General features: G+C 46.4%; 2 protein-coding genes across 4 annotated transcripts; one reads left to right on the top strand and one right to left on the bottom strand.

Annotated features, from left to right (window-relative positions):
* Positions 1–2,641: 2,641 nt before the first annotated feature.
* Positions 2,642–11,163, top strand: serpinf1 (serpin peptidase inhibitor, clade F (alpha-2 antiplasmin, pigment epithelium derived factor), member 1). Of its 2 annotated transcripts, none has more exons than XM_066695737.1 (8): positions 2,642–2,722; positions 5,947–6,017; positions 6,604–6,787; positions 6,889–7,044; positions 7,127–7,330; positions 9,062–9,201; positions 9,615–9,825; positions 10,080–11,163. In XM_066695737.1, the coding sequence occupies exons 2-8, from the start codon at positions 5,955–5,957 to the stop codon at positions 10,343–10,345; spliced, it is 1,224 nt and encodes a 407-aa protein (XP_066551834.1). In that variant the 5' UTR covers positions 2,642–2,722; positions 5,947–5,954; the 3' UTR covers positions 10,346–11,163. The 2 variants fall into 2 exon arrangements, with proteins under 2 accessions (XP_066551834.1, XP_066551833.1); XM_066695736.1 differs by lacking the exon at positions 2,642–2,722 and adding an exon at positions 5,083–5,212.
* A 1,489-nt stretch (positions 11,164–12,652) lies between these two features.
* On the bottom strand, positions 12,653–20,339 carry smyd4 (SET and MYND domain containing 4). Of its 2 annotated transcripts, none has more exons than XM_066695968.1 (10): positions 20,133–20,339; positions 16,619–16,763; positions 16,384–16,473; positions 15,108–16,224; positions 14,818–15,000; positions 14,541–14,710; positions 14,207–14,342; positions 13,329–13,445; positions 13,063–13,186; positions 12,653–12,938 (listed from the first exon to the last, which is right to left on the bottom strand). In XM_066695968.1, exons 1-10 carry the CDS (start codon positions 20,264–20,266, stop codon positions 12,809–12,811), a joined length of 2,346 nt encoding a protein of 781 aa, XP_066552065.1. In that variant the 5' UTR covers positions 20,267–20,339; the 3' UTR covers positions 12,653–12,808. The 2 variants fall into 2 exon arrangements, with proteins under 2 accessions (XP_066552065.1, XP_066552066.1); XM_066695969.1 differs by lacking the exon at positions 20,133–20,339 and adding an exon at positions 17,460–19,050.
* Positions 20,340–20,426: the final 87 nt, after the last annotated feature.

Raw genomic sequence — 20,426 nt, 5'->3', positions numbered from 1 at the left:
ATCTGTAATACACGACTGTGGTCGTGCGAATTCACTATCCTGGCATTTTTACTGCCGATTCCTTTTGGATTCCTGGACATTCTAGAAAGACTGTATACATGTGGCACCAGCTGCAGTGGTTGGTGCTGTTTCAGTGGGATCCAGAGTGGTGTGGGAGGATGCCATAGGTGCAGCAGGGTGGAGTCGTGGTCAGGGCTCTGGACTCCTGATTTGGAGGGTTGGGAGTTCAGTCCCAGGTGGGCGACTACTGTTGTAATCATAACCTAGATTTTTCCATAAATGGGTAATTGTATGTAAAAATAATGTGATATATTGCAGTGGTTTTCAACCCTGGTTCTGGAGGATCCCTACTGTGCAGGCTTTTGTTCCAACCAAGCTCTCAATTACTTTATTGAACCCTTAATTGAAGTAATTTGCATATATATTACTTTTTAAAATGTATAACTGATACACAGTTGGTTCCTTAATAAGATAATAAGTTCCTTAAACAATTGTATACTTAACTTACCTCCCCTGGTATATAAAATAATTAAAAGGTTCTGATTTAGGAAATTGTTAGTTAAATTAAAGGTTCAATTAAGTAATTGAGAGCTTGGTTGGAACAAAACCCAGCAGGGTAGGGGATCTTCCAGGACCAGGGTTGAGAACCACTGATGTATTGTAACAACTGCCATGACATTAATGGTCAGTCAGCATGGCAAATAGACTGTTAGTATAGCTATGAAAGCTGCAAACAGCAGCACTTTCCCAGCACAGACGGTGGATACATGCAGATAATAAAAGGAGTAACAGGAAAATACACAACAGGTAACTTCACAATGTGTAGCTCTCTGCCTCTGACAGGCAGTAGGATTTCTCTGCCTTCTCCTCGAGCTGCGCTGCGCTGCTGTGCTTTATATGCAGTGATTATGAGTACAGATGTTGCGCAATAAACATGCAATTATGCCTCCGAACACTGTAATTGCCTTCTCTCTGCAAACAGGTAATTATACACAGCTCTCAAATACAGTCTGCCATCCCTCCTACCGCATACTGCGTCTATTCTCAAAATCAATAGAGCCATCATAACAGGCAAAGCATGCATTCACTCCAGCTCAGACAGATCAGGACACACGGCTCCCCTTATTCAGCTAATCCATCTGTGTTTCTATCGAGGGACAGTCACTTACATTGTTTCCATAACCACAGGGTGAAATTACAAGTAAAATACCATTGTAATTTTACACAGATAATAATGATAATACAATGGGCTATAGTTATAACTAAAGATGTCCGAGACCGAATGTGGTGTGAGTCATATACTTACGGTTTAAAATACATAGATATATAGATATTATATTCAGTGGGCTGCATTTTAAAATCTTAAAACCTGAAATTTACAAAGTGTTCCTCACATTTTACAACTCAGTAAATAAGTTTAAAGTTCGTATTGTGGCTGTGCACAGAGAAATGTATATATTAACAACAACAAAAACAAAAATAATAATAATCAAGGTTGAATATTTTTCTATATAGGCCTACTAGGAAAAAAATGACACGATCCTTCAAACACCCACCACCTAAACATTACAGTAACATTAAACTTGGATGTGTGTTTTCCAAGGCCTGTGGAACTGTAATTTGGTGAATCTTCCTAGTTTGTCATGCTGTGGTCAGGGCCTCCTTTTTCTTCTACCCTTTTATTTTTCTTTGTTGTGTTTTCTCTCGAAGCATAAGTTCTGTTTATAGAAGATGTTTAATATAACCCCGTAAATGAAGGCACAGTCTAAATAGTACAGTATGTCATCCATGTTCCTAAAACTTCCAATGGAAACAAGACATACAGCAGGTAAACAGAGCAATTCAGAAAAATAATAATCTCCTTTGTGTTAATGCAATAAAGGTGTGATGAAAGAAACAACAAATATATAATAATATACTACATGTGCTTTAATGATATGTAGCTATATTTCCCTGCTTACAACATCAGGGCTACCGAACAACCACATTTTGATTGCAGGCCAAACTTTACATTCAACCAATTAATTCATTAAGTAATTAATCTCGATTACATTTTGGCTTTATGTTACTTCCACACAACCAATTATACATACAATTATTTTCTTTATTTTCTAAAAAACTGCAAACGTTAACTTAAAACGATAATAGACAGCACATGTCCAGGAAACCAGACACATTCTTCACTGTCCTTTGATTGCACGACCAAGTTGTATTAAATATGTATTCTAGAAACAAAGATCAGCATACACTTAGTATTACCCCCCCTATTGAAATATGATATCATATCTAATTTTACAATTGCTGTTGTCTGTTTTGTAAGAGCTCAGACTTGTTGAGCTGGAGGATATGGTTTTCAGAAGAAATTTGGAGCAACAGAACAAGTTGCTATATTATTGTTATTACTATTATCAACAAAATATCAATTTCAAAATCCAAGCTGTCTTTTGGTGGGACGGGACAGTTGAAAGCGTGTCTCGGCGTGCTGCGCAGGGGGACTAGCAGCCAGCTGCGCAAACTGGGGCACGAAAGCAGGTTTCTGGAGTCCTGATTCATTGTATCCAGCCCAGCTGCGCTCTGACGTCACTGTGTGACGTCAGAGCGCAGCTGGGCTGGATAAAAAGAGTCGGGACTGCAGAAGCAGCCAGCTGTTCTTGTCCCAGCGAAGGCCAGGAGACATTGGTCCCAGCTAGAGGAACTTATCGCAACAAAGCCTTGCTTGCAGGTCAGTCCAACACTTCTGGATGAATGGACACCTTTGTATTTGGTCGTCTCTTAACATATTTCCTTTTTTTTATTAATTACTTTTAAAATAATGATTTAAGTGTATGAGTTTTTGTGTGCATATGAGATATTAAGATTGAATGTTTTTATTGTATTCATTTTTAGCGGTTTCCAGAATTGTTTAAAATTGTTTTCCACACCGGGCTTATCTCCGTTATATTCAAGTTAAAGCACGGAAATAACAGTGTTTGTGCCCATCCCGCACGGCAGTAGTTTGGGGATATTGTGTTTGTATTCTTCAAAACCCGGGAAGAGAATGGGCAAAACTAGAAACTGCATAAAAACGTTAGTGCTCTGTGTTCAGTTTTGTCTTTATCTTGGTTTAACTTTCATTTCTCCAATGCAGTCAGTGTGCAACTTGGCAGGACTTGGTTTTATATGTGATCAGTGTGTCTGACTGGGTGGGGCAAGTTTTCCATCAATGTGGAATGAAATGCATCGTTCATAAAATCACAATGTAAAAATACTGATGCGTTAACAATCAGTCATAACACTGAGAGCAGTGGCAGTTTAAGCAGGAGTGAAATGCACGATTTAACACTTAATTCATCCTGTTGCAGGCATGCTTAATGTTTATATTTTTGCAGGCAAATGTTTAACACTTGGAGCTAATGCAAATTATGTTCACACGTTAAAAAAAAAGTAATCCGAGTCACTCCTCTGGATCTCAGGGGTGGGAACGCATTTGTCTTTCATTTCTATGCAATTATGAAGACAATATTATTATTTCCCTTGTATTCATTTCCACACCTCCAGGCCGACTTCAGCTGATTATTACTTGACTTGTTGTTGGAAACATTTTACTGCATAATCACAGCTGCAGCTCCGTGCTAATTGCATTTTAGGGTGCGCTCTGTGCCTGCAATCCCACCGCGCTATTTCTCACACTGTAGTGAAAAAATGTGGTGTAAGACTTTGCCACAAAACCCAGGGAGTTCAATTCGCAAAGCACAGAAATGTGCATCAGTCAGCAGAAAATACTGGCGCTATATAAACATCAGGAAAACACTTAGAAGTTACACCTCCAGACTGAGAGGATAATGTTTTGCTCTAGTGCTAATTGGCGCCCCTTTTTGGACACCAAATAGCATACAGTTAGAACTTCAACACAAAAAAGTGAAATGAATTTATAATGTCTGCAGTCATGTTGCCTCTTGCTAGATCTCCACCTTTAAACTCTCAGATTACAGTAATCTTCAGAGAAATCAGCCTGTGTGCGTTTTTCACAGAAGCTGTAATAGAAAGCAGATGAAAAATTAGGGTTTGCATGCGGTCAGTGGGATGAATGGAACAAATGCATACACTGAACAAAATGTAACACGCCCGATACAAAATGATTACATGTACATACAGTAATGAAATCAGTGTTTTCCCGTAACAGAATAATGCGTCTCTGGCTCTGCTGTGATTGGAGTTGGCTGGTTTCTTTGCTCCACGCTGATCGTCTGAGGATTTACTGTCTGGCTTTACCAGGGGACCTGATGGCAGAGAGGCAGGCCTGGTTGCGGTTTCGGGATGGGCGTAGATTCAATAGGAAAACACAGGAGTAGGCCAATGACATCCAGATGTGTGGAGATCGGACAGAGGGAAGCATAGTGCTGCTTGAATAACACCTTCCCTGCTTGCCAAATGATACTGTTGGTTTGTATTGGGGGAAAAAAATTAAAGCGAAGCTTGAATCTGTGTGCAGACTGGTTGTGACTGGCTGGGAGTGTGGGTTCTGGGATATACTGGTGTTCTGCAAAGGCAATCCATTGGCTTTGTGTTTGCTGGGCGTGCAGCTCCAGCCTGCTCTTAGACGATCCAATCAAGCTGAATTGGTTCATTAGTTAAGAAAGGACCGGCCTACCTGGTGGCCACCGAAGTGAAATTGTTGTGGTGGGTTCAGGTGGCTCCCATTCCTACCCAGATATTTCACCCAAAGAAATACCAAGTGGGCCCTGTTCTGGATTAGGGAGATAAGCAGGAGGTTGGACACTCTTGGGATCCTTAGAGTGGGCCACTTCACAACATCTCCCTGCAACTTGAGATACCGTGGACCTACAATAAAGATTAACTGGAACAGGCTGTTCATTCTCTGAGGGGTTTGGTGTGTGACTTGAAAGCTGTACATGAATTTGTATTGACTTGCCCCATGTCTGATTTTATCTACAACTAATTATGGTGGTAATATTGGGTTCCAGGGGTGGGGTACAGGGAAGGGAATGCGTTTAAACACGAAAAACCCTTTTCAAGCCCGCTAGAAAAAGCGTTTTATTTTTTTGTCTGTTTACATTTTGGTTGGATTCTGTTTCCTTGGCTTTGATACTGAGACCGTCAGCAAAAGCTTCAGGATTAGTCTGAGCAGAATCTGCAGGAAAAGCTCTTGGAAAGCTGCTCCCTGAAGCAACAGGCGGACAAAACAAGCTCTGTCAGCAGATTTCGCAGACAGGTGAGACTCTGGAGTCTGGGGTTGAAGGGGAGGCTCTAATTCAATACACATGTCTGCTTATTATAAGCCCCTGGAGCAGCCGATACAGCCGTAAGGAGGCTTGTTTGTGGCAGGTCTTCAAGAAGTAACTACGGGCAGGAAAAAATCAGGACCTGGAAAAACAAACCGTAAACACACTCCAGGCAGCATTGTTGAGATGTAGGCATTGAAGGGCAGTGATGAAGTAATGAGTTAATAGTTCACTATGCTGTCGGGCGCATCGCAGAGGGCCGAGTCTGTTTGTGATTGTGTTTCTGACGTTTTTGCTCTTTTTGTTTGTTTTACGTTTGCTTACTTGTTTTAAAAAAAGTTCTGGTGATTTGCCTTGGAGCACTTTTGTTTTGGTTAATAGTGCATAACCACCTTAAGTAAGTCAAGAATGGCCCTCTAATGCCTTGACATTCCAGCATGTGAACACGGCTCAGGGATGCAGTCGCTCATGGTTGCCAGCTGGATGGTGTCGGCCCTCCTGCAGTGCGACATAACGCCTGTGTTTGTGTAGTGAACTGCATTCGAAATGCGGCCACATATAAAACGTGTGTTTACTATGACATATGTGTGACCGTGCTGTTCTATGTGTTTTGTATGCCCACAATATCACGCCAATGTGTCGGGAGTGTGTGTGAGAGTCTGTGTGTGCTGCCATGTGCTCTGATTGTATTGTTTTGTTGGTCTCAACATTTGCTGTGTTTCAGGAGCCAGGATGCCCAAGATCTCCCTGCTACTGTGCCTGGGGGCCCTGTTCTCCCTCGCCAGCGCACAGCTGGTAAGCCCTGATTCATGAGCAACATCGCCCTCATCCTGGTCTTCACACTCCCTCATTCTCCTTCCCTCCCTCCCTCTCCGTCCAGCCCTGCATCCTCCCTCTTGGTCTCATCTTCTTCTTTGGTAGGGTCTTGACTCCGTGCCCTTTGATTTTTTATAAGGCTGGTAATATTTGAGGGCAACACTGCACGAGTAAGATTTTAATTTTACACATTACTGTTTTTATGTGTGTATTTATTTTTACAATTTTAAAATGCATATATTTATTTTTATTACACGAAGCAGCCTCCCACTCTCTCTGTCTCTCTCCCTTCAGCACCATTTCCTAACTCGCCCAGCCCTTGAGGTTTAGTAGACAGTCAGCCTCGGCGTGGATCACTGTGGCTACACGGTCTTCACAATGATCAACTGATCTTTCACTCTATCAGTCAGTCACTGTTTATGTCATAAAGCTCCCTTTCACAAAAGAGCAGTCTCAGAGTGCGATGCACTGGCACGGGGGATCACCAGTCTCTTCAATGGGACCTGATTTCTGATTTCAGTCTCTGCTTTCTCTCTCCCCTTTATGTTGGCTGTCCTTCAATCAGGAGCCTGAGGAGGGAGGCCCCGAGGAGGAAGTGGAAATGTTCACCACCCCAACAACCAAGATGGCCGCCGCTACTTCCGACTTTGGTTACAACCTCTTCCGCCAGCTGACGGCCCAGGACCCCCAGGCTAGCGTGTTCCTGTCACCCCTCAGCATCTCCTTGGCGCTGACACAGCTCTCCATGGGTGAATGGAGTGGGGGGCTGACTTACATTTACTTTAGGACAGTAGATAGTAGCGGTGTGGGTTGATCATTGACTCTTTGCAATTCTGTGTTTGTCCAACAGGAGGCTCTGAACAGGCTGAGAAGCAGCTGCACAGGGTCCTCCGGTACCACACCCTGCAGGACAGCCAGCTGCACACCACCCTGAAGGACCTGGCATCCAGTGTCCAAGCCCCCGGCAAGGGCCTGAGCTCGGCCTCGCGAGTCTACCTGGAGAGGAGTGAGTGCAGTGTGTGCCAGTGTGTGCCAGTGTGTATCTGTCTGTTCTTTGTCACTATCTCTGATTGCCTGTGTGCCCGCAGGACTGGGGATGAAGCAGGAATTCCCCGACGCCGTGGAGCGTCAGTACGGCGTGCGGCCCAAGGTGCTGGCTGGCCCTCCCCGCAGCTTCCTGAAGGAGATCAATGATTGGGTGAAGCAACAGACTGGCGGGAAGATCGACCGCTTCCTGACCTCTTTCCCTCGCAACGTGGGCATTCTGCCACTGGGCGCCGCCTACTTCAAAGGTAGACAGGAAGTGCTTTGGGTTAGGCCGAGTATAATTATATCTGTGAGCTGTCTGTGTTTTATAGTTAGCAGCAGGGAGTGAGGTTTTCCAGTTGACAGTGATACAGAAGTGCGGTGCAGGGAGTATACGTGTTCTTGAAGACCATTTGCACACATGCAGTCCTTGGTTTCTCAATACTGAGCGGTCGAATGGTGGTTAGCCCATTATTGTAGCTTTTTAGAGAGCACTACAGTATCTCTGTGCTCTAAGGAAGGCACACTCTGATGGGTCTCTGTTGATGACCAGTGTGGCGCTGAAGCCAACGTTCAAAGCCCTGAAGAGTTTTCTAGTTTTCTGTTGATATACTGTATATACACTCACCTAAAGGATTATTAGGAACACCTGTTCAATTTCTCATTAATGCATTATCTAACCAACCAATCACATGGCAGTTGCTTCAATGCATTTAGGGGTGTGGTCCTGGTCAAGACAATCTCCTGAACTCCAAACTGAATGTCTGAATGGGAAAGAAAGGTGATTTAAGCAATTTTGAGCGTGGCATGGTTGTTGGTGCCAGACGGGCCGGTCTGAGTATTTCACAATCTGCTCAGTTACTGGGATTTTCACGCACAACCATTTCTAGGGTTTACAAAGAATGGTGTGAAAAGGGAAAAACATCCAGTATGCGGCAGTCCTGTGGGCGAAAATGCCTTGTTGATGCTAGAGGTCAGAGGAGAATGGGCCGACTGATTCAAGCTGATAGAAGAGCAACTTTGACTGAAATAACCACTCGTTACAACCGAGGTATGCAGCAAAGCATTTGTGAAGCCACAACACGTACAACCTTGAGGCGGATGGGCTACAACAGCAGAAGACCCCACCGGGTACCACTCATCTCCACTACAAATAGGAAAAAGAGGCTACAATTTGCACAAGCTCACCAAAATTGGACAGTTGAAGACTGGAAAAATGTTGCCTGGTCTGATGAGTCTCGATTTCTGTTGAGACATTCAGATGGTAGAGTCAGAATTTGGCGTAAACAGAATGAGAACATGGATCCATCATGCCTTGTTACCACTGTGCAGGCTGGTGGTGGTGGTGTAATGGTGTGGGGGATGTTTTCTTGGCACACTTTAGGCCCCTTAGTGCCAATTGGGCATCGTTTAAATGCCACGGCCTACCTGAGCATTGTTTCTGACCATGTCCATCCCTTTATGACCACCATGTACCCATCCTCTGATGGCTACTTCCAGCAGGATAATGCACCATGTCACAAAGGTCGAATCATTTCAAATTGGTTTCTTGAACATGACAATGAGTTCACTGTACTAAACTGGCCCCCACAGTCACCAGATCTCAACCCAATAGAGCATCTTTGGGATGTGGTGGAATGGGAGCTTCGTGCCCTGGATGTGCATCCCACAAATCTCCATCAACTGCAAGATGCTATCCTATCAATATGGGCCAACATTTCTAAAGAATGCTTTCAGCACCTTGTTGAATCAATGCCACGTAGAATTAAGGCAGTTCTGAAGGCGAAAGTGGGTCAAACACAGTATTAGTATGGTGTTCCTAATAATCCTTTAGGTGAGTGTGTGTATATATATATATATATATAATTTTTTTCTTCAATGTCAAGTTTTACAGCTGCTCTCAGCAGTTGAAAGAGGAATTTGAACATGCTGACATCTGGCCTGTCTGCCCTTTACGCTGATCCGCGATTGCTCAGTCTCGGTCACTGTGTCCGCAGGTCAGTGGGTGACTCGCTTTGGCCAGACCAACAAGATGGAGTCCTTCCAGTTAGAGGGGTCAGCACCAGCACGTGTGCCCATGATGAAGGAGGAGAGGTACCCCGTGAAACTTGGCATCGACCCTGACCTGAAGTGCAAGGTGACCACACCACATTTATCAGAGTAGCTCATAGATAAATAAATTCAAGAGAACAATATAAAGAAAGGAAATTCTCTTTCAAATCAATGTTTTTCTATGGTAAATTGATTTCTAGAAACCTAACAATAGCAGAATAACAGGATGACTTTCAATGCATGTTGCTCCAGTGAAATAAAGAATTACTCTGCATTTTGTGAATAAACACCAGCAAATTTCCCAAAATGAAATTTAAATCGCATAAAAAGAGTTCTGTCTTTACATACCAATGTATTCTGTCGCTAGGTTGGCACTTAATTAATGTGTCCTGCTGTGCTGGGTGCCTGTTGGTTGCCCCCGCCCCTCAGATCACACAGGGGGTATGAGGGAGTGAGCTGTGCTGGGTGGTTAACGGTCAGCTGTTCCTCTCTCCTCAGATCGCACAGGTGAAGATGCAGGGAGACGTCAGCATGCTGGTGTTCCTGCCCGATGAAGTCACTAAGAACATGACCCTGATCGAGGAGAGCCTGTCGGCAGAGTTTGTGCAGGACACCATTGGCGCCCTGCAGCCCGTCGAGGTCTCCCTCTCCCTGCCTAACCTCAAACTCAGCTACTCCACCAATCTGCTCACCTCCCTCTCTGACATGGGTGAGTCCACATACAGCTCCACTCTAAAGGGGGCAAACCATTTACTGCCACCCACAGGGGTACAGGAAGTATAGTCTAAGCCATCTCTCAAGAAAGTTGAATTTCCATTGGACATCAAAAGCACTGTTTCTATAAATATGATTTATTGCTTAACAGTACAGTGCGTGATTCTGTTTCACGGCAGTTAGGGGTTAATTCCAGTAAGTAACTGTTTTCAACTCACTGCCACTTCTTTCCTGCTTTGCACCCTCCAGGCCTGAACGAGTGGCTGGCCAACACAGACCTGGTGAAGATCACCTCGCAGGCAGCGAAGGTGAGCCAAGTTCCACACAAGGTGGTGCTGGAGATGTCGCACGAGGGCGGGCAGCCTGTGCTCAGTGGGTCGCGTCCGGATGGGCAGTCCCTGGCCCTGTCCTTCCAGGTGGACCGTCCCTACGTGTTTGTGGTGCGGGACGAGACCTCGGGCGCCCTGCTCTTCGTGGGGAAGGTGCTGGACCCCCGCAAGCTGGGCCGCGTCTGAGAGACACGCCCACGGGAAACGCTACTCTCCACGGCGACACTGTCTATACACAGCTCACTTACCCCTCGCACCGGGCACCTCCGTTAGCTGCCATATGAGACACAGACTCAGTATAGATTAAACACGAGCATCCCAACCACACACTAGACCCTTCGGCATCGAAAAGCACAAGAAAAACTGTTGTCAAAGCACAACATACTGCCCTCAGCAATCTAACCTCAAAGAAGACAGCATTCAGTCAAGACAAAGCTAGTAACAAATTGGTAGAATATATACTTTGCACACGGAACCAACGAACAGAACAGCAAAATCTCGTACAAACTCATTTGGCAATCTGCATGCTGCCCTAGAGTAAGGGAAAGTTAATCAAACCAGATGAACTGCCCTTAACATACAAGCAGACACAGAAACACGCACACAGGGATCTCCAACTGCCACACAACTAAAGAGGATCCCCATTGTATCAACTGTAGCACAGCCCAAAAAATGCGGTTCCTTTATTCCAAAACCAGTGTCCCGTGGTGCTACTGAAAGCAAGCTTTCCTCTGGGGCTTTTTCTGAAGTATCTTTTTAAATGGGATTTATCTTTTTAGATGGGATTTGCCTTTTTATATGTTCTAATACCAACACGAGTTTTGGAATTGGTTTCCCTGCCCCATGGGAAATGTAATAATTGGAAACCTTGCCTTTACACTGAAGTGTAGTGCTAAAACCAGCTTGGCTATCTTTGGGTTAGAATTATATTATCCTCAAATAATGTTTTTGTTTGTTATTTTAATGGGATTCGTTGTTAAAAATAAAAACAGATATCAAACATTTACATGACTGCGCTTGTCAATAATTAATGATATAGCATATTACATATCATGTTTGTGGTTTTGGGAGAGACAGTGCTGGTACAAAGACATTGGAGGGGGCAACCCTGAAAATAAGTGCCTGAGTCTTCCATTGTTAGGGAAGGGAAGTCCCCATCCTAAACAAGTTATTTAGGTGAGGAATATGAGGAATGAAAATATTCAAGCTCGGGACCTCCACAGCTCTCGTTCTACAAATACGCCACACATTCTGCTTATTGTGGAAAGGGACTGCAGGAGGTGAGGGTAATCCCACTGAAAAAATAGAGAGACCAGTTAAAAACTTGTTCCCTATTAAAAACCTGAAGCCAGTAAAGAGTCTAAAAATAACTTTGACCCATGTTGTCAGACAGCATGAATTCAGTGCAGTTTAGACTTTTATTTCACTCCCAGCCCTTCACCTTGAAATGCCCGCAGCTTCGGGAAAACCTGGCATTGATTCCAGCCCCCGGCTGGAGTCGACCGGTTGTCTGGACTTTCCCGCTCAGTTCTGTTGCTGTGTGTTAGCATCGGTCCAGGAGTTCACTGCTGTGCAGAGGAATAGCTAAGCCTGCAGAGCTGGCATTTGTGTTTTTGCCTGGCTGTTCCTATTAAACTGGGATTTGGCATCAGAGTTGCCAATTAAAAGGCAGCCCAGTGGCTAGGCCCCCATCTGTTGTCAAAATTTATCACGATGCATTTGCTTGGCATTAATATGAATTCTTATAATTTGTACTTTATCTCTCCATACACCTCTGGGTTTTTCCAGGATATTGATCTCCATTGCACAATACTACACTACTGTATTTACACCATGCACCAATGTGTTTCTATCCAGTAGTACAGTGGAGGCAAAGGTGTTATATAAAGGGTTAACCACCTCTGCCAAGAAACTCCCTCCTTTTCTTCCCCAGTTCCTGTCGATTCCTTTGATAATTCATGGCAATCATTACTACGTCTCAGGAATTCTCCTCTTCTTGCTGGAAAAAGCATTATGGGTCTGCTGAGTTCAGGTCAAGTCAGGGGGGAGTCGTTCATCACAGTGAAAGACAGGAGGCCTTCTTCAGAAAAGAGCGTGAGACAGAGTGAGAGAAAGTGAGACGAATTTAGAGATAAAGTGGAAAGTAGGCATAAAACCACAGAGTTTCACTCAAAATCCAAACTGTCCGTCACCCTCTCTGGCAAGTTGCACATCTGTAATCCAACACTCCACGGTTTGCTCTCTGCTTCCCAGATGTTGTGTTGCTTCAGCCCATGAAAGGACAGCTTTTGAAGCACTGGGATAGGAATCTGGAACTGGCAGGTGGATCTCTGAGGTCATTTGAACTGGTCTGTGTCTTGGTGCCCCAGGAGAGAAGAAGAGACTGGGATGAGTCATGCTGATTCAAATCCATTGGATCTGTGAAATTTTTGGGGGCTTTCCTATGAATGTGCAATGAGATCTTTTACTTAAAAGACTAAACAAGAAGTCATACGGGTTTGTACAACAAATATAACTTTATTCAAAACCATGAAATAGGGAAAAACACATTCTTCAAGAATGCCAACATTTCTAGAATGTGTCTAGGCTAGTCCGGCCAGTCATCGCCACTTCTCTCCAGGATGTGTGCAGTCTAGTGTGGGGGCAACCCTACAGCACCCCCCGCAGACAGTCCTCCATGGCCTTCAGCTCCTCCACCTGCTCCGACCTGTGGCCGCAGTGCTGGACGAGGAGGCGGCGGGCTTTGGGTATCACGGTCAGCGCCTTCTGCATCTCCCCGCTGTGGGGCAGAGAGAGGCAAGTTACTCTGAGGAGAAAGGGCAAATCTGTCCTCAACCACGTCTGTCTCTGTGGACAGGCCTGGCTCTGGACTGCCCTTTCCCAGCCCCCAGCACTGATCTTACCCATTGAAGTGGAGCTGTGCCAGTTTGAAGAGCTGCTGCCCCACTTCCACGCTGTCCTCGCCATACTGGGAGCGCACTGTCGCCACGCTGCGTCGCAACTGGGCCGCTGCCTGGCCCCAGCACCCTGCCACACACGCGCAAAGACAAGGGTCCCACATCAAAACTCCCAGTCCCGCTATTAAACCTGGAAACGACTGAAACGTCACAATGGAGCCAACAAGACTACTATTCCAGAGAAGGGCAGTGGGGCAGAAAGCATCCCTCACCCATGGTGGCATACGCTCTGGCCATTGTGTCAGCAATCTCTCCCTGCATGGGGTGAGTGGAGGAGAGGAAACGGTCGGCTTGAGTGATGGCTGACTGCAGTCTCTTCACAGCTTTCTCTGAGAGAGGGAGAGAGAGAGAGAAGGAGTGGTGGAGGGACAGACAGAGAGCGAGCTTAAGAAGAATCAAGTATTACATTTCCTTTCGGGAAATTCACTGTATGCAAACCTGTAGGCTAACCTAGAGCACAGACGGTGCTCGACACATCCCCATATTCTCTCACAATAACACACTTCTTCCTGGGAAAGGAGCGCAATCTCTGCATTTGCACAAGGTCAAATTTTCTTCACTCTGGGGGGGGGGAAATATCATATGCGAGTAATTTCCTTGCTTGTATAATGTATAATGTATAAATCTGCTGTATTAATTTGGCGCTGGGGCTTCGATTTAAATTCCACGCTACTGGCAAATCCCATTTTCCGCCCAGGCCCCTATTTTCTCGTGGCAGCTGTTTCTCTCTCTGGAACCGTATCACAAATCCGCGCAGAGTCACAGAAAGGAAGCAGAACACTCTTGTGCACCAAGCGAACATGCCCTTAGCCACACACCAAGAGAAGAAAATGACAAACTACACACCCTCACCGAAGTACAGAATGCATCACACACTCTCCCCAGACAGTGGGCCAAACTCACAAACCCTTTAGCACCACTTAAATATTACACTTAACAATAACAAGGACAATATAATTATTCCACACCAAAAAAAATATATAAGCATACTTTTGGGCAAAATGTGCAGTTTGGTGTGGAGGAGTGCTGTACACTTCCAATGGAAGAAAACACTTAAGTCATGCCTATGGTGCAGTTGTGTGCCCCTTACCTGGTCTGCCCGTCACTATGAGCCTCACTGCCTCTTCCACGTGTCCACTAAGAGCCTGCAGTCTGCTGGACAGGTCCGTCAGAGACAGGGTGAAATGGCAGGACGTCTGGGGGCAGGTGTACCCCTCCTCGCTGCCCTGCACGACACACCAACACACCTCCAGTCACCTCTGCTCATGCATCATCAGGACATACAGATCATAGACACACAACACCAAGCACGAAATCGAGCTGCCACTAACACAGCCACGTCAGATAGCTGGATCTCATGCATCAAAGAGGCCCTGACTCATATACGTGTGTTTACAGTACAGGGATTGGCAGTGGGAACACACCTTAGCAGGAGAGCCGCACTGGACGCACCGTACTCCCAAGTCTTCGGCCCCGTGACCTTTACCCTCTGACCCCAGCTCCTGGCAGCAGGCGGCACACTGGCAGAGGAAGAAATACTGCTCCTGCAGGAGGCGCTGTCGCTCTCTCACAGCCATCCTGCTGCGGTGCGGGCCTGGGGGGGAGGAAGGGGATGGAGGGATCAGGAAAAAAAAGAAGTGAAAACGGGAGGAGGGAGGGAAAAAGGGAACGTGAGGAAAGAGGTTGCAGAAGGCCGGTTACCGTAGCAGTGCAGCAGCTCCTGGCCGGCTCTGATTGGCTGGGCTGCGCGTACAGTGACACGGCGTGACCTGAAGGAGATGCTGGTGTTAGGCGAACAGGAGTGGTTGAGCAGGCTGAGGGAGGGGAATATGGCCGTGGCTAGGCGGACTTCGGCGCTGGACTGGACAGCTGAGCCGCCCACACCTGGGGTCAGAGGGTGGAGGTCAGCACAGTATCAGGGCAGATTTCAAAAACACTTTGGTACACATACCACAAAAAATGCCTCAAGTTCTCCCCCCCTCCTGACTCACCTGCGTCTCTCACTGCAGTCACGGCCTGGGCGTTGCACCTCAGCTGCAGCACGTGTCTCAGCGCTGCAGCTCCCAGCATGCTCAGCTCCGACGACCCGCCACTGCCTCGATCCTCTGCCTCACCCTGCGATTGGCCGTCGCTCCTGTCAGTTTGGGAAACCCCTCCCCATTTACTGGCTAGAGCCCCCGAACCCTGCAGCTTGAGACAGAGCGTCGCCAGGGTGACAGCACACAGGAAGCGCAGGCGGGGGGCGTGGCCATGTGTGTGCGGGAGCAGGTGATGGACACACAGGTAGGAGGAGCCCAGGTAGCAGCCAGCCGGGTCACAGCCTGGGATGAGAGGGCCGCCACTGGGGGGCTCATGGCTCGATTCCTCAGGCTTGTCACTGCTCTCCTCTGGGGGCAGGATGTCCTGGCCTGATTTGTCTTTACTTGCTGCAGTTTCACACTTTATCTGGGCCCCTTGCCCACACTCTTCTGAGTCTCCTAACTGCCCAGAAGGAGCAGACTGGCTTTGACCCCGTGCCCTCTGGACCTCCCCCAGCCCGGCTTGCAGTGCCACCCGCAGGGCCAAATGGGCCAGCACCCCTGCAGCCAGCAGCTCCCCCCCTACACTGCACTCCCAGTGGTGGTACCCCTCCCACGCCCGGTCCCGGCACCCCTCGCCACAGTAACGGCAAAAGCTGCAGCTCTGGCACGGCAGGGGGCAGAGGGTCGGACGCAGACAGTGATGGCAGTGCCGGTACTCGGTGCCGGCTACCCCCCGTCTCTCCACCCTTGGTGCAACTGTCTCCTCAGGGATCAACACACAGCTGTATGCCCTCTCTTCCAGTATAACCTCCCCGGCCGCGATGTCCTCTACAGCCACCAGGTGCCGTCCTTTGCTGGGCTCGTATCGCAGAGCCACAGCAGCCGAGGCACCGGCCACAGCGCCGGGTCCCTGAATGCTCCCTGTCTGTGATGCCAGCTGCTCCGTTCCTCCTCTGTCTGGCAGGCAGGACTCCTCCCCTGCACCCCCCAGCTGGGAGAGGCAATCCGCCTGTCGTGCCAGCAGCTTAGGCTCCAGGGGTTTGGGGTATCCATTGCTCAGGGCCCGGCGAATATCTGCCAGACACTCCTGCACAAAGTTAATGTTTAAGTTAAATGATTTTAAGATCCAGTTAAAACCAAATATCACAGGATGTACTGCTCAGAAAGCTGGACAAATCTGCCTGGGCAAGAAAAGCCTTCAAGACTCCCTCTATAAGCACCCCCCGCCCCCTCCCAGAATCCTCACCTTGTACAGTGCGAGGTGGACAAGGGCAGCCGAGCGGTTGGCGAAACACAGTGCCAGCTCCTCGGTGCCCGGGTCTGCCTGGCACACGCCCTGCAGAGACAGCAGAAGAACATTTTGAGGGGGGGGTTGGGGGTGTAGTGTAAACTGAGACTGCACGGATGCTAAAGAGGCAACACATTGGGAAAGCCAAGCATGTTAGTGAAGACCCCCGCAGACTGGGTGGATTAGGACAGACCTGGGAGTAGAACAGTGCAGATGCCGCGTAGTCTCGATTTTTAAAGTGCCCGTTTCCCTGCTCTCTGGACAAGCGGGCCGACTGCGGGTCCTTCTGCACAGAGTAGCCCTGAGCAATGCCTGTCAGGAACTCCACATCTTCAGCGCTACACACAGGAAGACACAGAGAGGGCATCAGTCCGGTTTACCTTAATACATAGTTGGCTCCTCTAGGCTACATGCCCACAGTGGTAGTAGATTATTTTAAAGTTATAATTCAGAGATTGTTAAAGAAAGTGAATGTTAAGTTCATCTTGGTTAAATGCCAAAATTAATAAATGACGATAATAGTTTCAAGTCTCCTCAGTTTGTATTTTCAGAGTTTAGTTTTAGATTTAAATGAATACAATTTGCAAATTAGTGGATGGCATTACTATGTATGCATCTAAATTGGGATACTTCTGAAATGTAACCCAATATTCTCAGACAGGAAATCCTATACATTTCAGCTTGTGTTAAGTGATTGCATTTCCCTACAATAATCAGGTTTTTGCTTTTGATTTTTAATGTGCCAGAAGGAAACGTTTTCCAGTTTCAACAGCTGGCATCATACTGCCTCATGAGAGAAGAGAAAACACCAACATCGCATTTACAAAAAAACATTTTAATTGAACTACAAATTATCAAAACACATCACTGATTACTTTAGATTTGAACTAAAAGTGAGAGGTGCAGGGAAGTGTATGTGTGGGGGGGAATCTTGGGTAAATGTGACAAAAATATCAGACTACAGCTCAAAGAGTCTCGCTTTTTAATAAATGTTTCATGAAATGAGACAATAACCAATTAAAAACAATATATACCTGCAATAATTATGCACATACATGTGATCCTGATCGGCATTTGACAGTCCTCATTAAAAGTATTTGCTGTGCCATTTACTGAAGCAGTTTCGGTCAAGAATCATACAGAGAGGCACTTGACAGGTTCTGAATTTCCAAGGCGTTCTGGATCTTTTCCTTTCTACTTTTCTGCAATACATGCAGTATTGCTTCCCTTGCGTCGCCTTCATCCCGGGATCAAACTCCTCCGATTCTACAATTGGATCTGGCAAGTGGCGCATCTGATAACTCGAACCCGCTGCCGTTGTGTCCATGGGATACTGTTCACCCGCCAGTTCATAAACCAATGCCATCCTGAAGTCCTTCAGGGTATCTGGCCATCTCCCGAGGATTTTACATATTTCCTTGTGCACCATGAAGCTGTTCACAACTGCGATGTCTAAATTTTTTTGTACCATTTCTTGGTCTTGTGCAGCACACTGTAGTAATTCATGAATTGGTCGGACAGATCAACCCCACCCATATACCGGTTGTAGTCTTTGATGGCTTGCGGTGCCGTAACCGCCACCGGTCCCCATGTTCTGTCCTCGGATTTCATGTTCCTCAAAACGGAGTCTCCGTCAAAGGCTTTGTAAATCGTGGAGCACAAGGAGACATCTTTGGTATCCATCCATTTCATGAAGAGGAGGTTTCCCTCTCGCAGCCACTTTAAATCCCCTCTCCCCGCTTGCTTTGCCAATGCGTTCGTACTCGTGACTGGGTATCCTTTTCGGTTCGATCGGATGGTGCCACACGCGGAAATGTGCTGGGAAAACAGGTCATTGAAAAGCAGGGGGCTCTTATAGAAACTGTCACAATACAGTCTGTACCCCGAGCCTAATGACTGGCCAATCAAAGACATCACCACGTCATAGCCCAGGCCACTTCCTGACACTACTCTGCGCTTCCCGGTGTAGACTTCAAAATTCCAGGTGTAGCCATTCAGGGAATCCACCAGCACGAAGAGATTGAAGCCCCACTTTGTCGGTTTGTCTGGGTTGTACTGCTTCATTAAAATCCAGGCTTTTGTGGCAACCATTCGTTCGTCGATTGCGATGTCCTGCCGCGGGTGGTAGTGGGTTTTTGCATGCAACGGTGAGTTCATCTAGAAATGGCTTAAGTTTACACAGGGAATCAAAGTCGGGCGTTCCCCTCTTCTTATTATTTTTCTCATCGTCAGCATGGCTACTGATATGGAGATTCCACAGGATACTAAAGAAGGTACCTCTGGCCATGGTTTTCTTACAGAAAGGCATGCCATAGAACTCATTACCTGACCAGTAATCTTGCAAACGAGGTATACGCACAAGCCCCATGTACAAAACAATAGACACAAAAAGCATAGAACTGCTTACAGGTAATGGGCTTCCAAACATACTTTCTCCCCATGTCGATTTTTCTCTGGCTTTGCTCATTCGTGTTGTCGCAGATTCTTTGCACAGACTCTCTTGAGAAAAACAAATAAATTAAATCCGAGTAGCTGTAGTCCTTCAAAGCGTCTATCTGGATTCCTGGGGTGCAAAGGGGCATAAAACTTGGCTGTGTGGGAGCAGTGTCTGACTTGATTTGCTCAACCTCTTGGTTTGTGAAACTGATTTTGCGGGACTGAAGTGAGCTTTGGCCTGGACGCACCACAGACGGACGCTTTCAGTCTTTTTATAGGAGAAGGCATTACCCACTCTTCATCTCTGGAATAACACAAATGGAAAGAATAAAAAAAAGTTACCTTACTACAAATAACATGTACATAATATATTTAACCAATCTGATGTCTGGAATATGAATTTTACTTAAATCACACTTTAATAACATACAAACATTAATAGCCAGCTCCTAGTTGTAACACTAAACAACTCCTGATTACTTAAATATTAGCAAAATGCAGCTTGTACTACAACACTGAACAACTTCTGATCACTTTGACATGAGCTGAATGATAGCACACAATAATTGCTCATCTTGCACTTCTGATTAGTGGTTAGTTTGACTTTTGCAAACAAGTTGCACTTTCATAAAAGTTGTAAACTTATAATTAACACTACGAAAATGTATTACAAACTTACACTGAAAAACGTCGGATATAACCTACCACACTACACATACAAATAGACGGAAATTGTAGCTAGTTTTGAAACAATGTTGTACAACGTTACAAATTTAATTCTGGTGCTTTTGTTCTGCTATGCATTTTCAGATTGATCTGTAAATTGCAGGACTTGCAGGTTACAATGCAGCGGCACAGGATCCAATTAGGTTGCCTAGTTGCCCTGCATGTAGTACAATAATAATCAATGCAGAATATCAATCATAAATCATAAAAAGTTATAATACAGATGTACTTACGAATCCAGCAAGACATCAAATCCTTCTCCGACAGCAAACTCCTCGTCCGACGACAGTAAATCACCACAACTGTCCGAGTGCTCATTAGCATGTCCGACCCCAGTTCGGGTAGAGACACCCCCTTCTTATTATGATGTTCAAATAAACCCCAACTGAAATCAAAGGCTATTCCTCTTCACACACTAAGCGAGGCTAAATAAATCACATTCCTGACTAAAGCGACGCCTTGCAAATACTCCACACTAAGGGGGTCCCTTGCTATTTCAATCTTAATGCACATTCAGTTTGTCGTATGCTCACTAATATACTCACTTCACCAAAGAGACACAGAAAGCGTGTATCTCCGCCTCGTCTGTGAGCGCAGAGAAGCTTTGTTTCTTGGCGGAAGAGAGCGCATCCCACTTCTGCGCAGCGTGTTTCTGCCACTCCGGACACGGCAGGTCCATTCTCCGCGCAGGCAGCCACAAGGATAACTCAACGGCCACGCACGTCGAGCCACAATGGCGTCCGTCGTGTCACCGGGACCGGTCGGCGCCCAATCGGAGGTGTGGGAGGCGCTCCCGTGTCGAGCAGGCGCGGTCTGGGCATGCGCATGCGCCGAACCCC

The sequence above is a fragment of the Amia ocellicauda genome, chromosome 22 (assembly GCF_036373705.1).
Source record: "Amia ocellicauda isolate fAmiCal2 chromosome 22, fAmiCal2.hap1, whole genome shotgun sequence".
Classification (NCBI taxonomy): domain Eukaryota; kingdom Metazoa; phylum Chordata; class Actinopteri; order Amiiformes; family Amiidae; genus Amia; species Amia ocellicauda.
Note: the sequence above shows the minus strand (reverse complement) of the source record. Positions and strands in the feature narration are given on the sequence as shown.

What these genes read in the sequence shown, in the direction of transcription:
- serpinf1 (XM_066695737.1), top strand. Translation starts at nt 5,955, where the DNA reads ATGCCCAAGATCTCCCTGCTACTGTGCCTGGGGGCCCTGTTCTCCCTC. An exon ending in CCCTCGCCAGCGCACAGCTG is followed by an intron (nt 6,018 to 6,603) that starts GTAAGCCCTGAT and finishes TCCTTCAATCAG; the next exon opens with GAGCCTGAGGAGGGAGGCCC. An exon ending in GGGCGCCGCCTACTTCAAAG is followed by an intron (nt 7,331 to 9,061) that starts GTAGACAGGAAG and finishes CTGTGTCCGCAG; the next exon opens with GTCAGTGGGTGACTCGCTTT.
- smyd4 (XM_066695968.1), bottom strand. Translation starts at nt 20,266, where the DNA reads ATGGACCTGCCGTGTCCGGAGTGGCAGAAACACGCTGCGCAGAAGTGG. An exon ending in TCCACCTCGCACTGTACAAG is followed by an intron (nt 16,225 to 16,383) that starts GTGAGGATTCTG and finishes AACTTTGTGCAG; the next exon opens with GAGTGTCTGGCAGATATTCG. An exon ending in GCACAGCTCCACTTCAATGG is followed by an intron (nt 12,939 to 13,062) that starts GTAAGATCAGTG and finishes TCTGCCCCACAG; the next exon opens with CGGGGAGATGCAGAAGGCGC.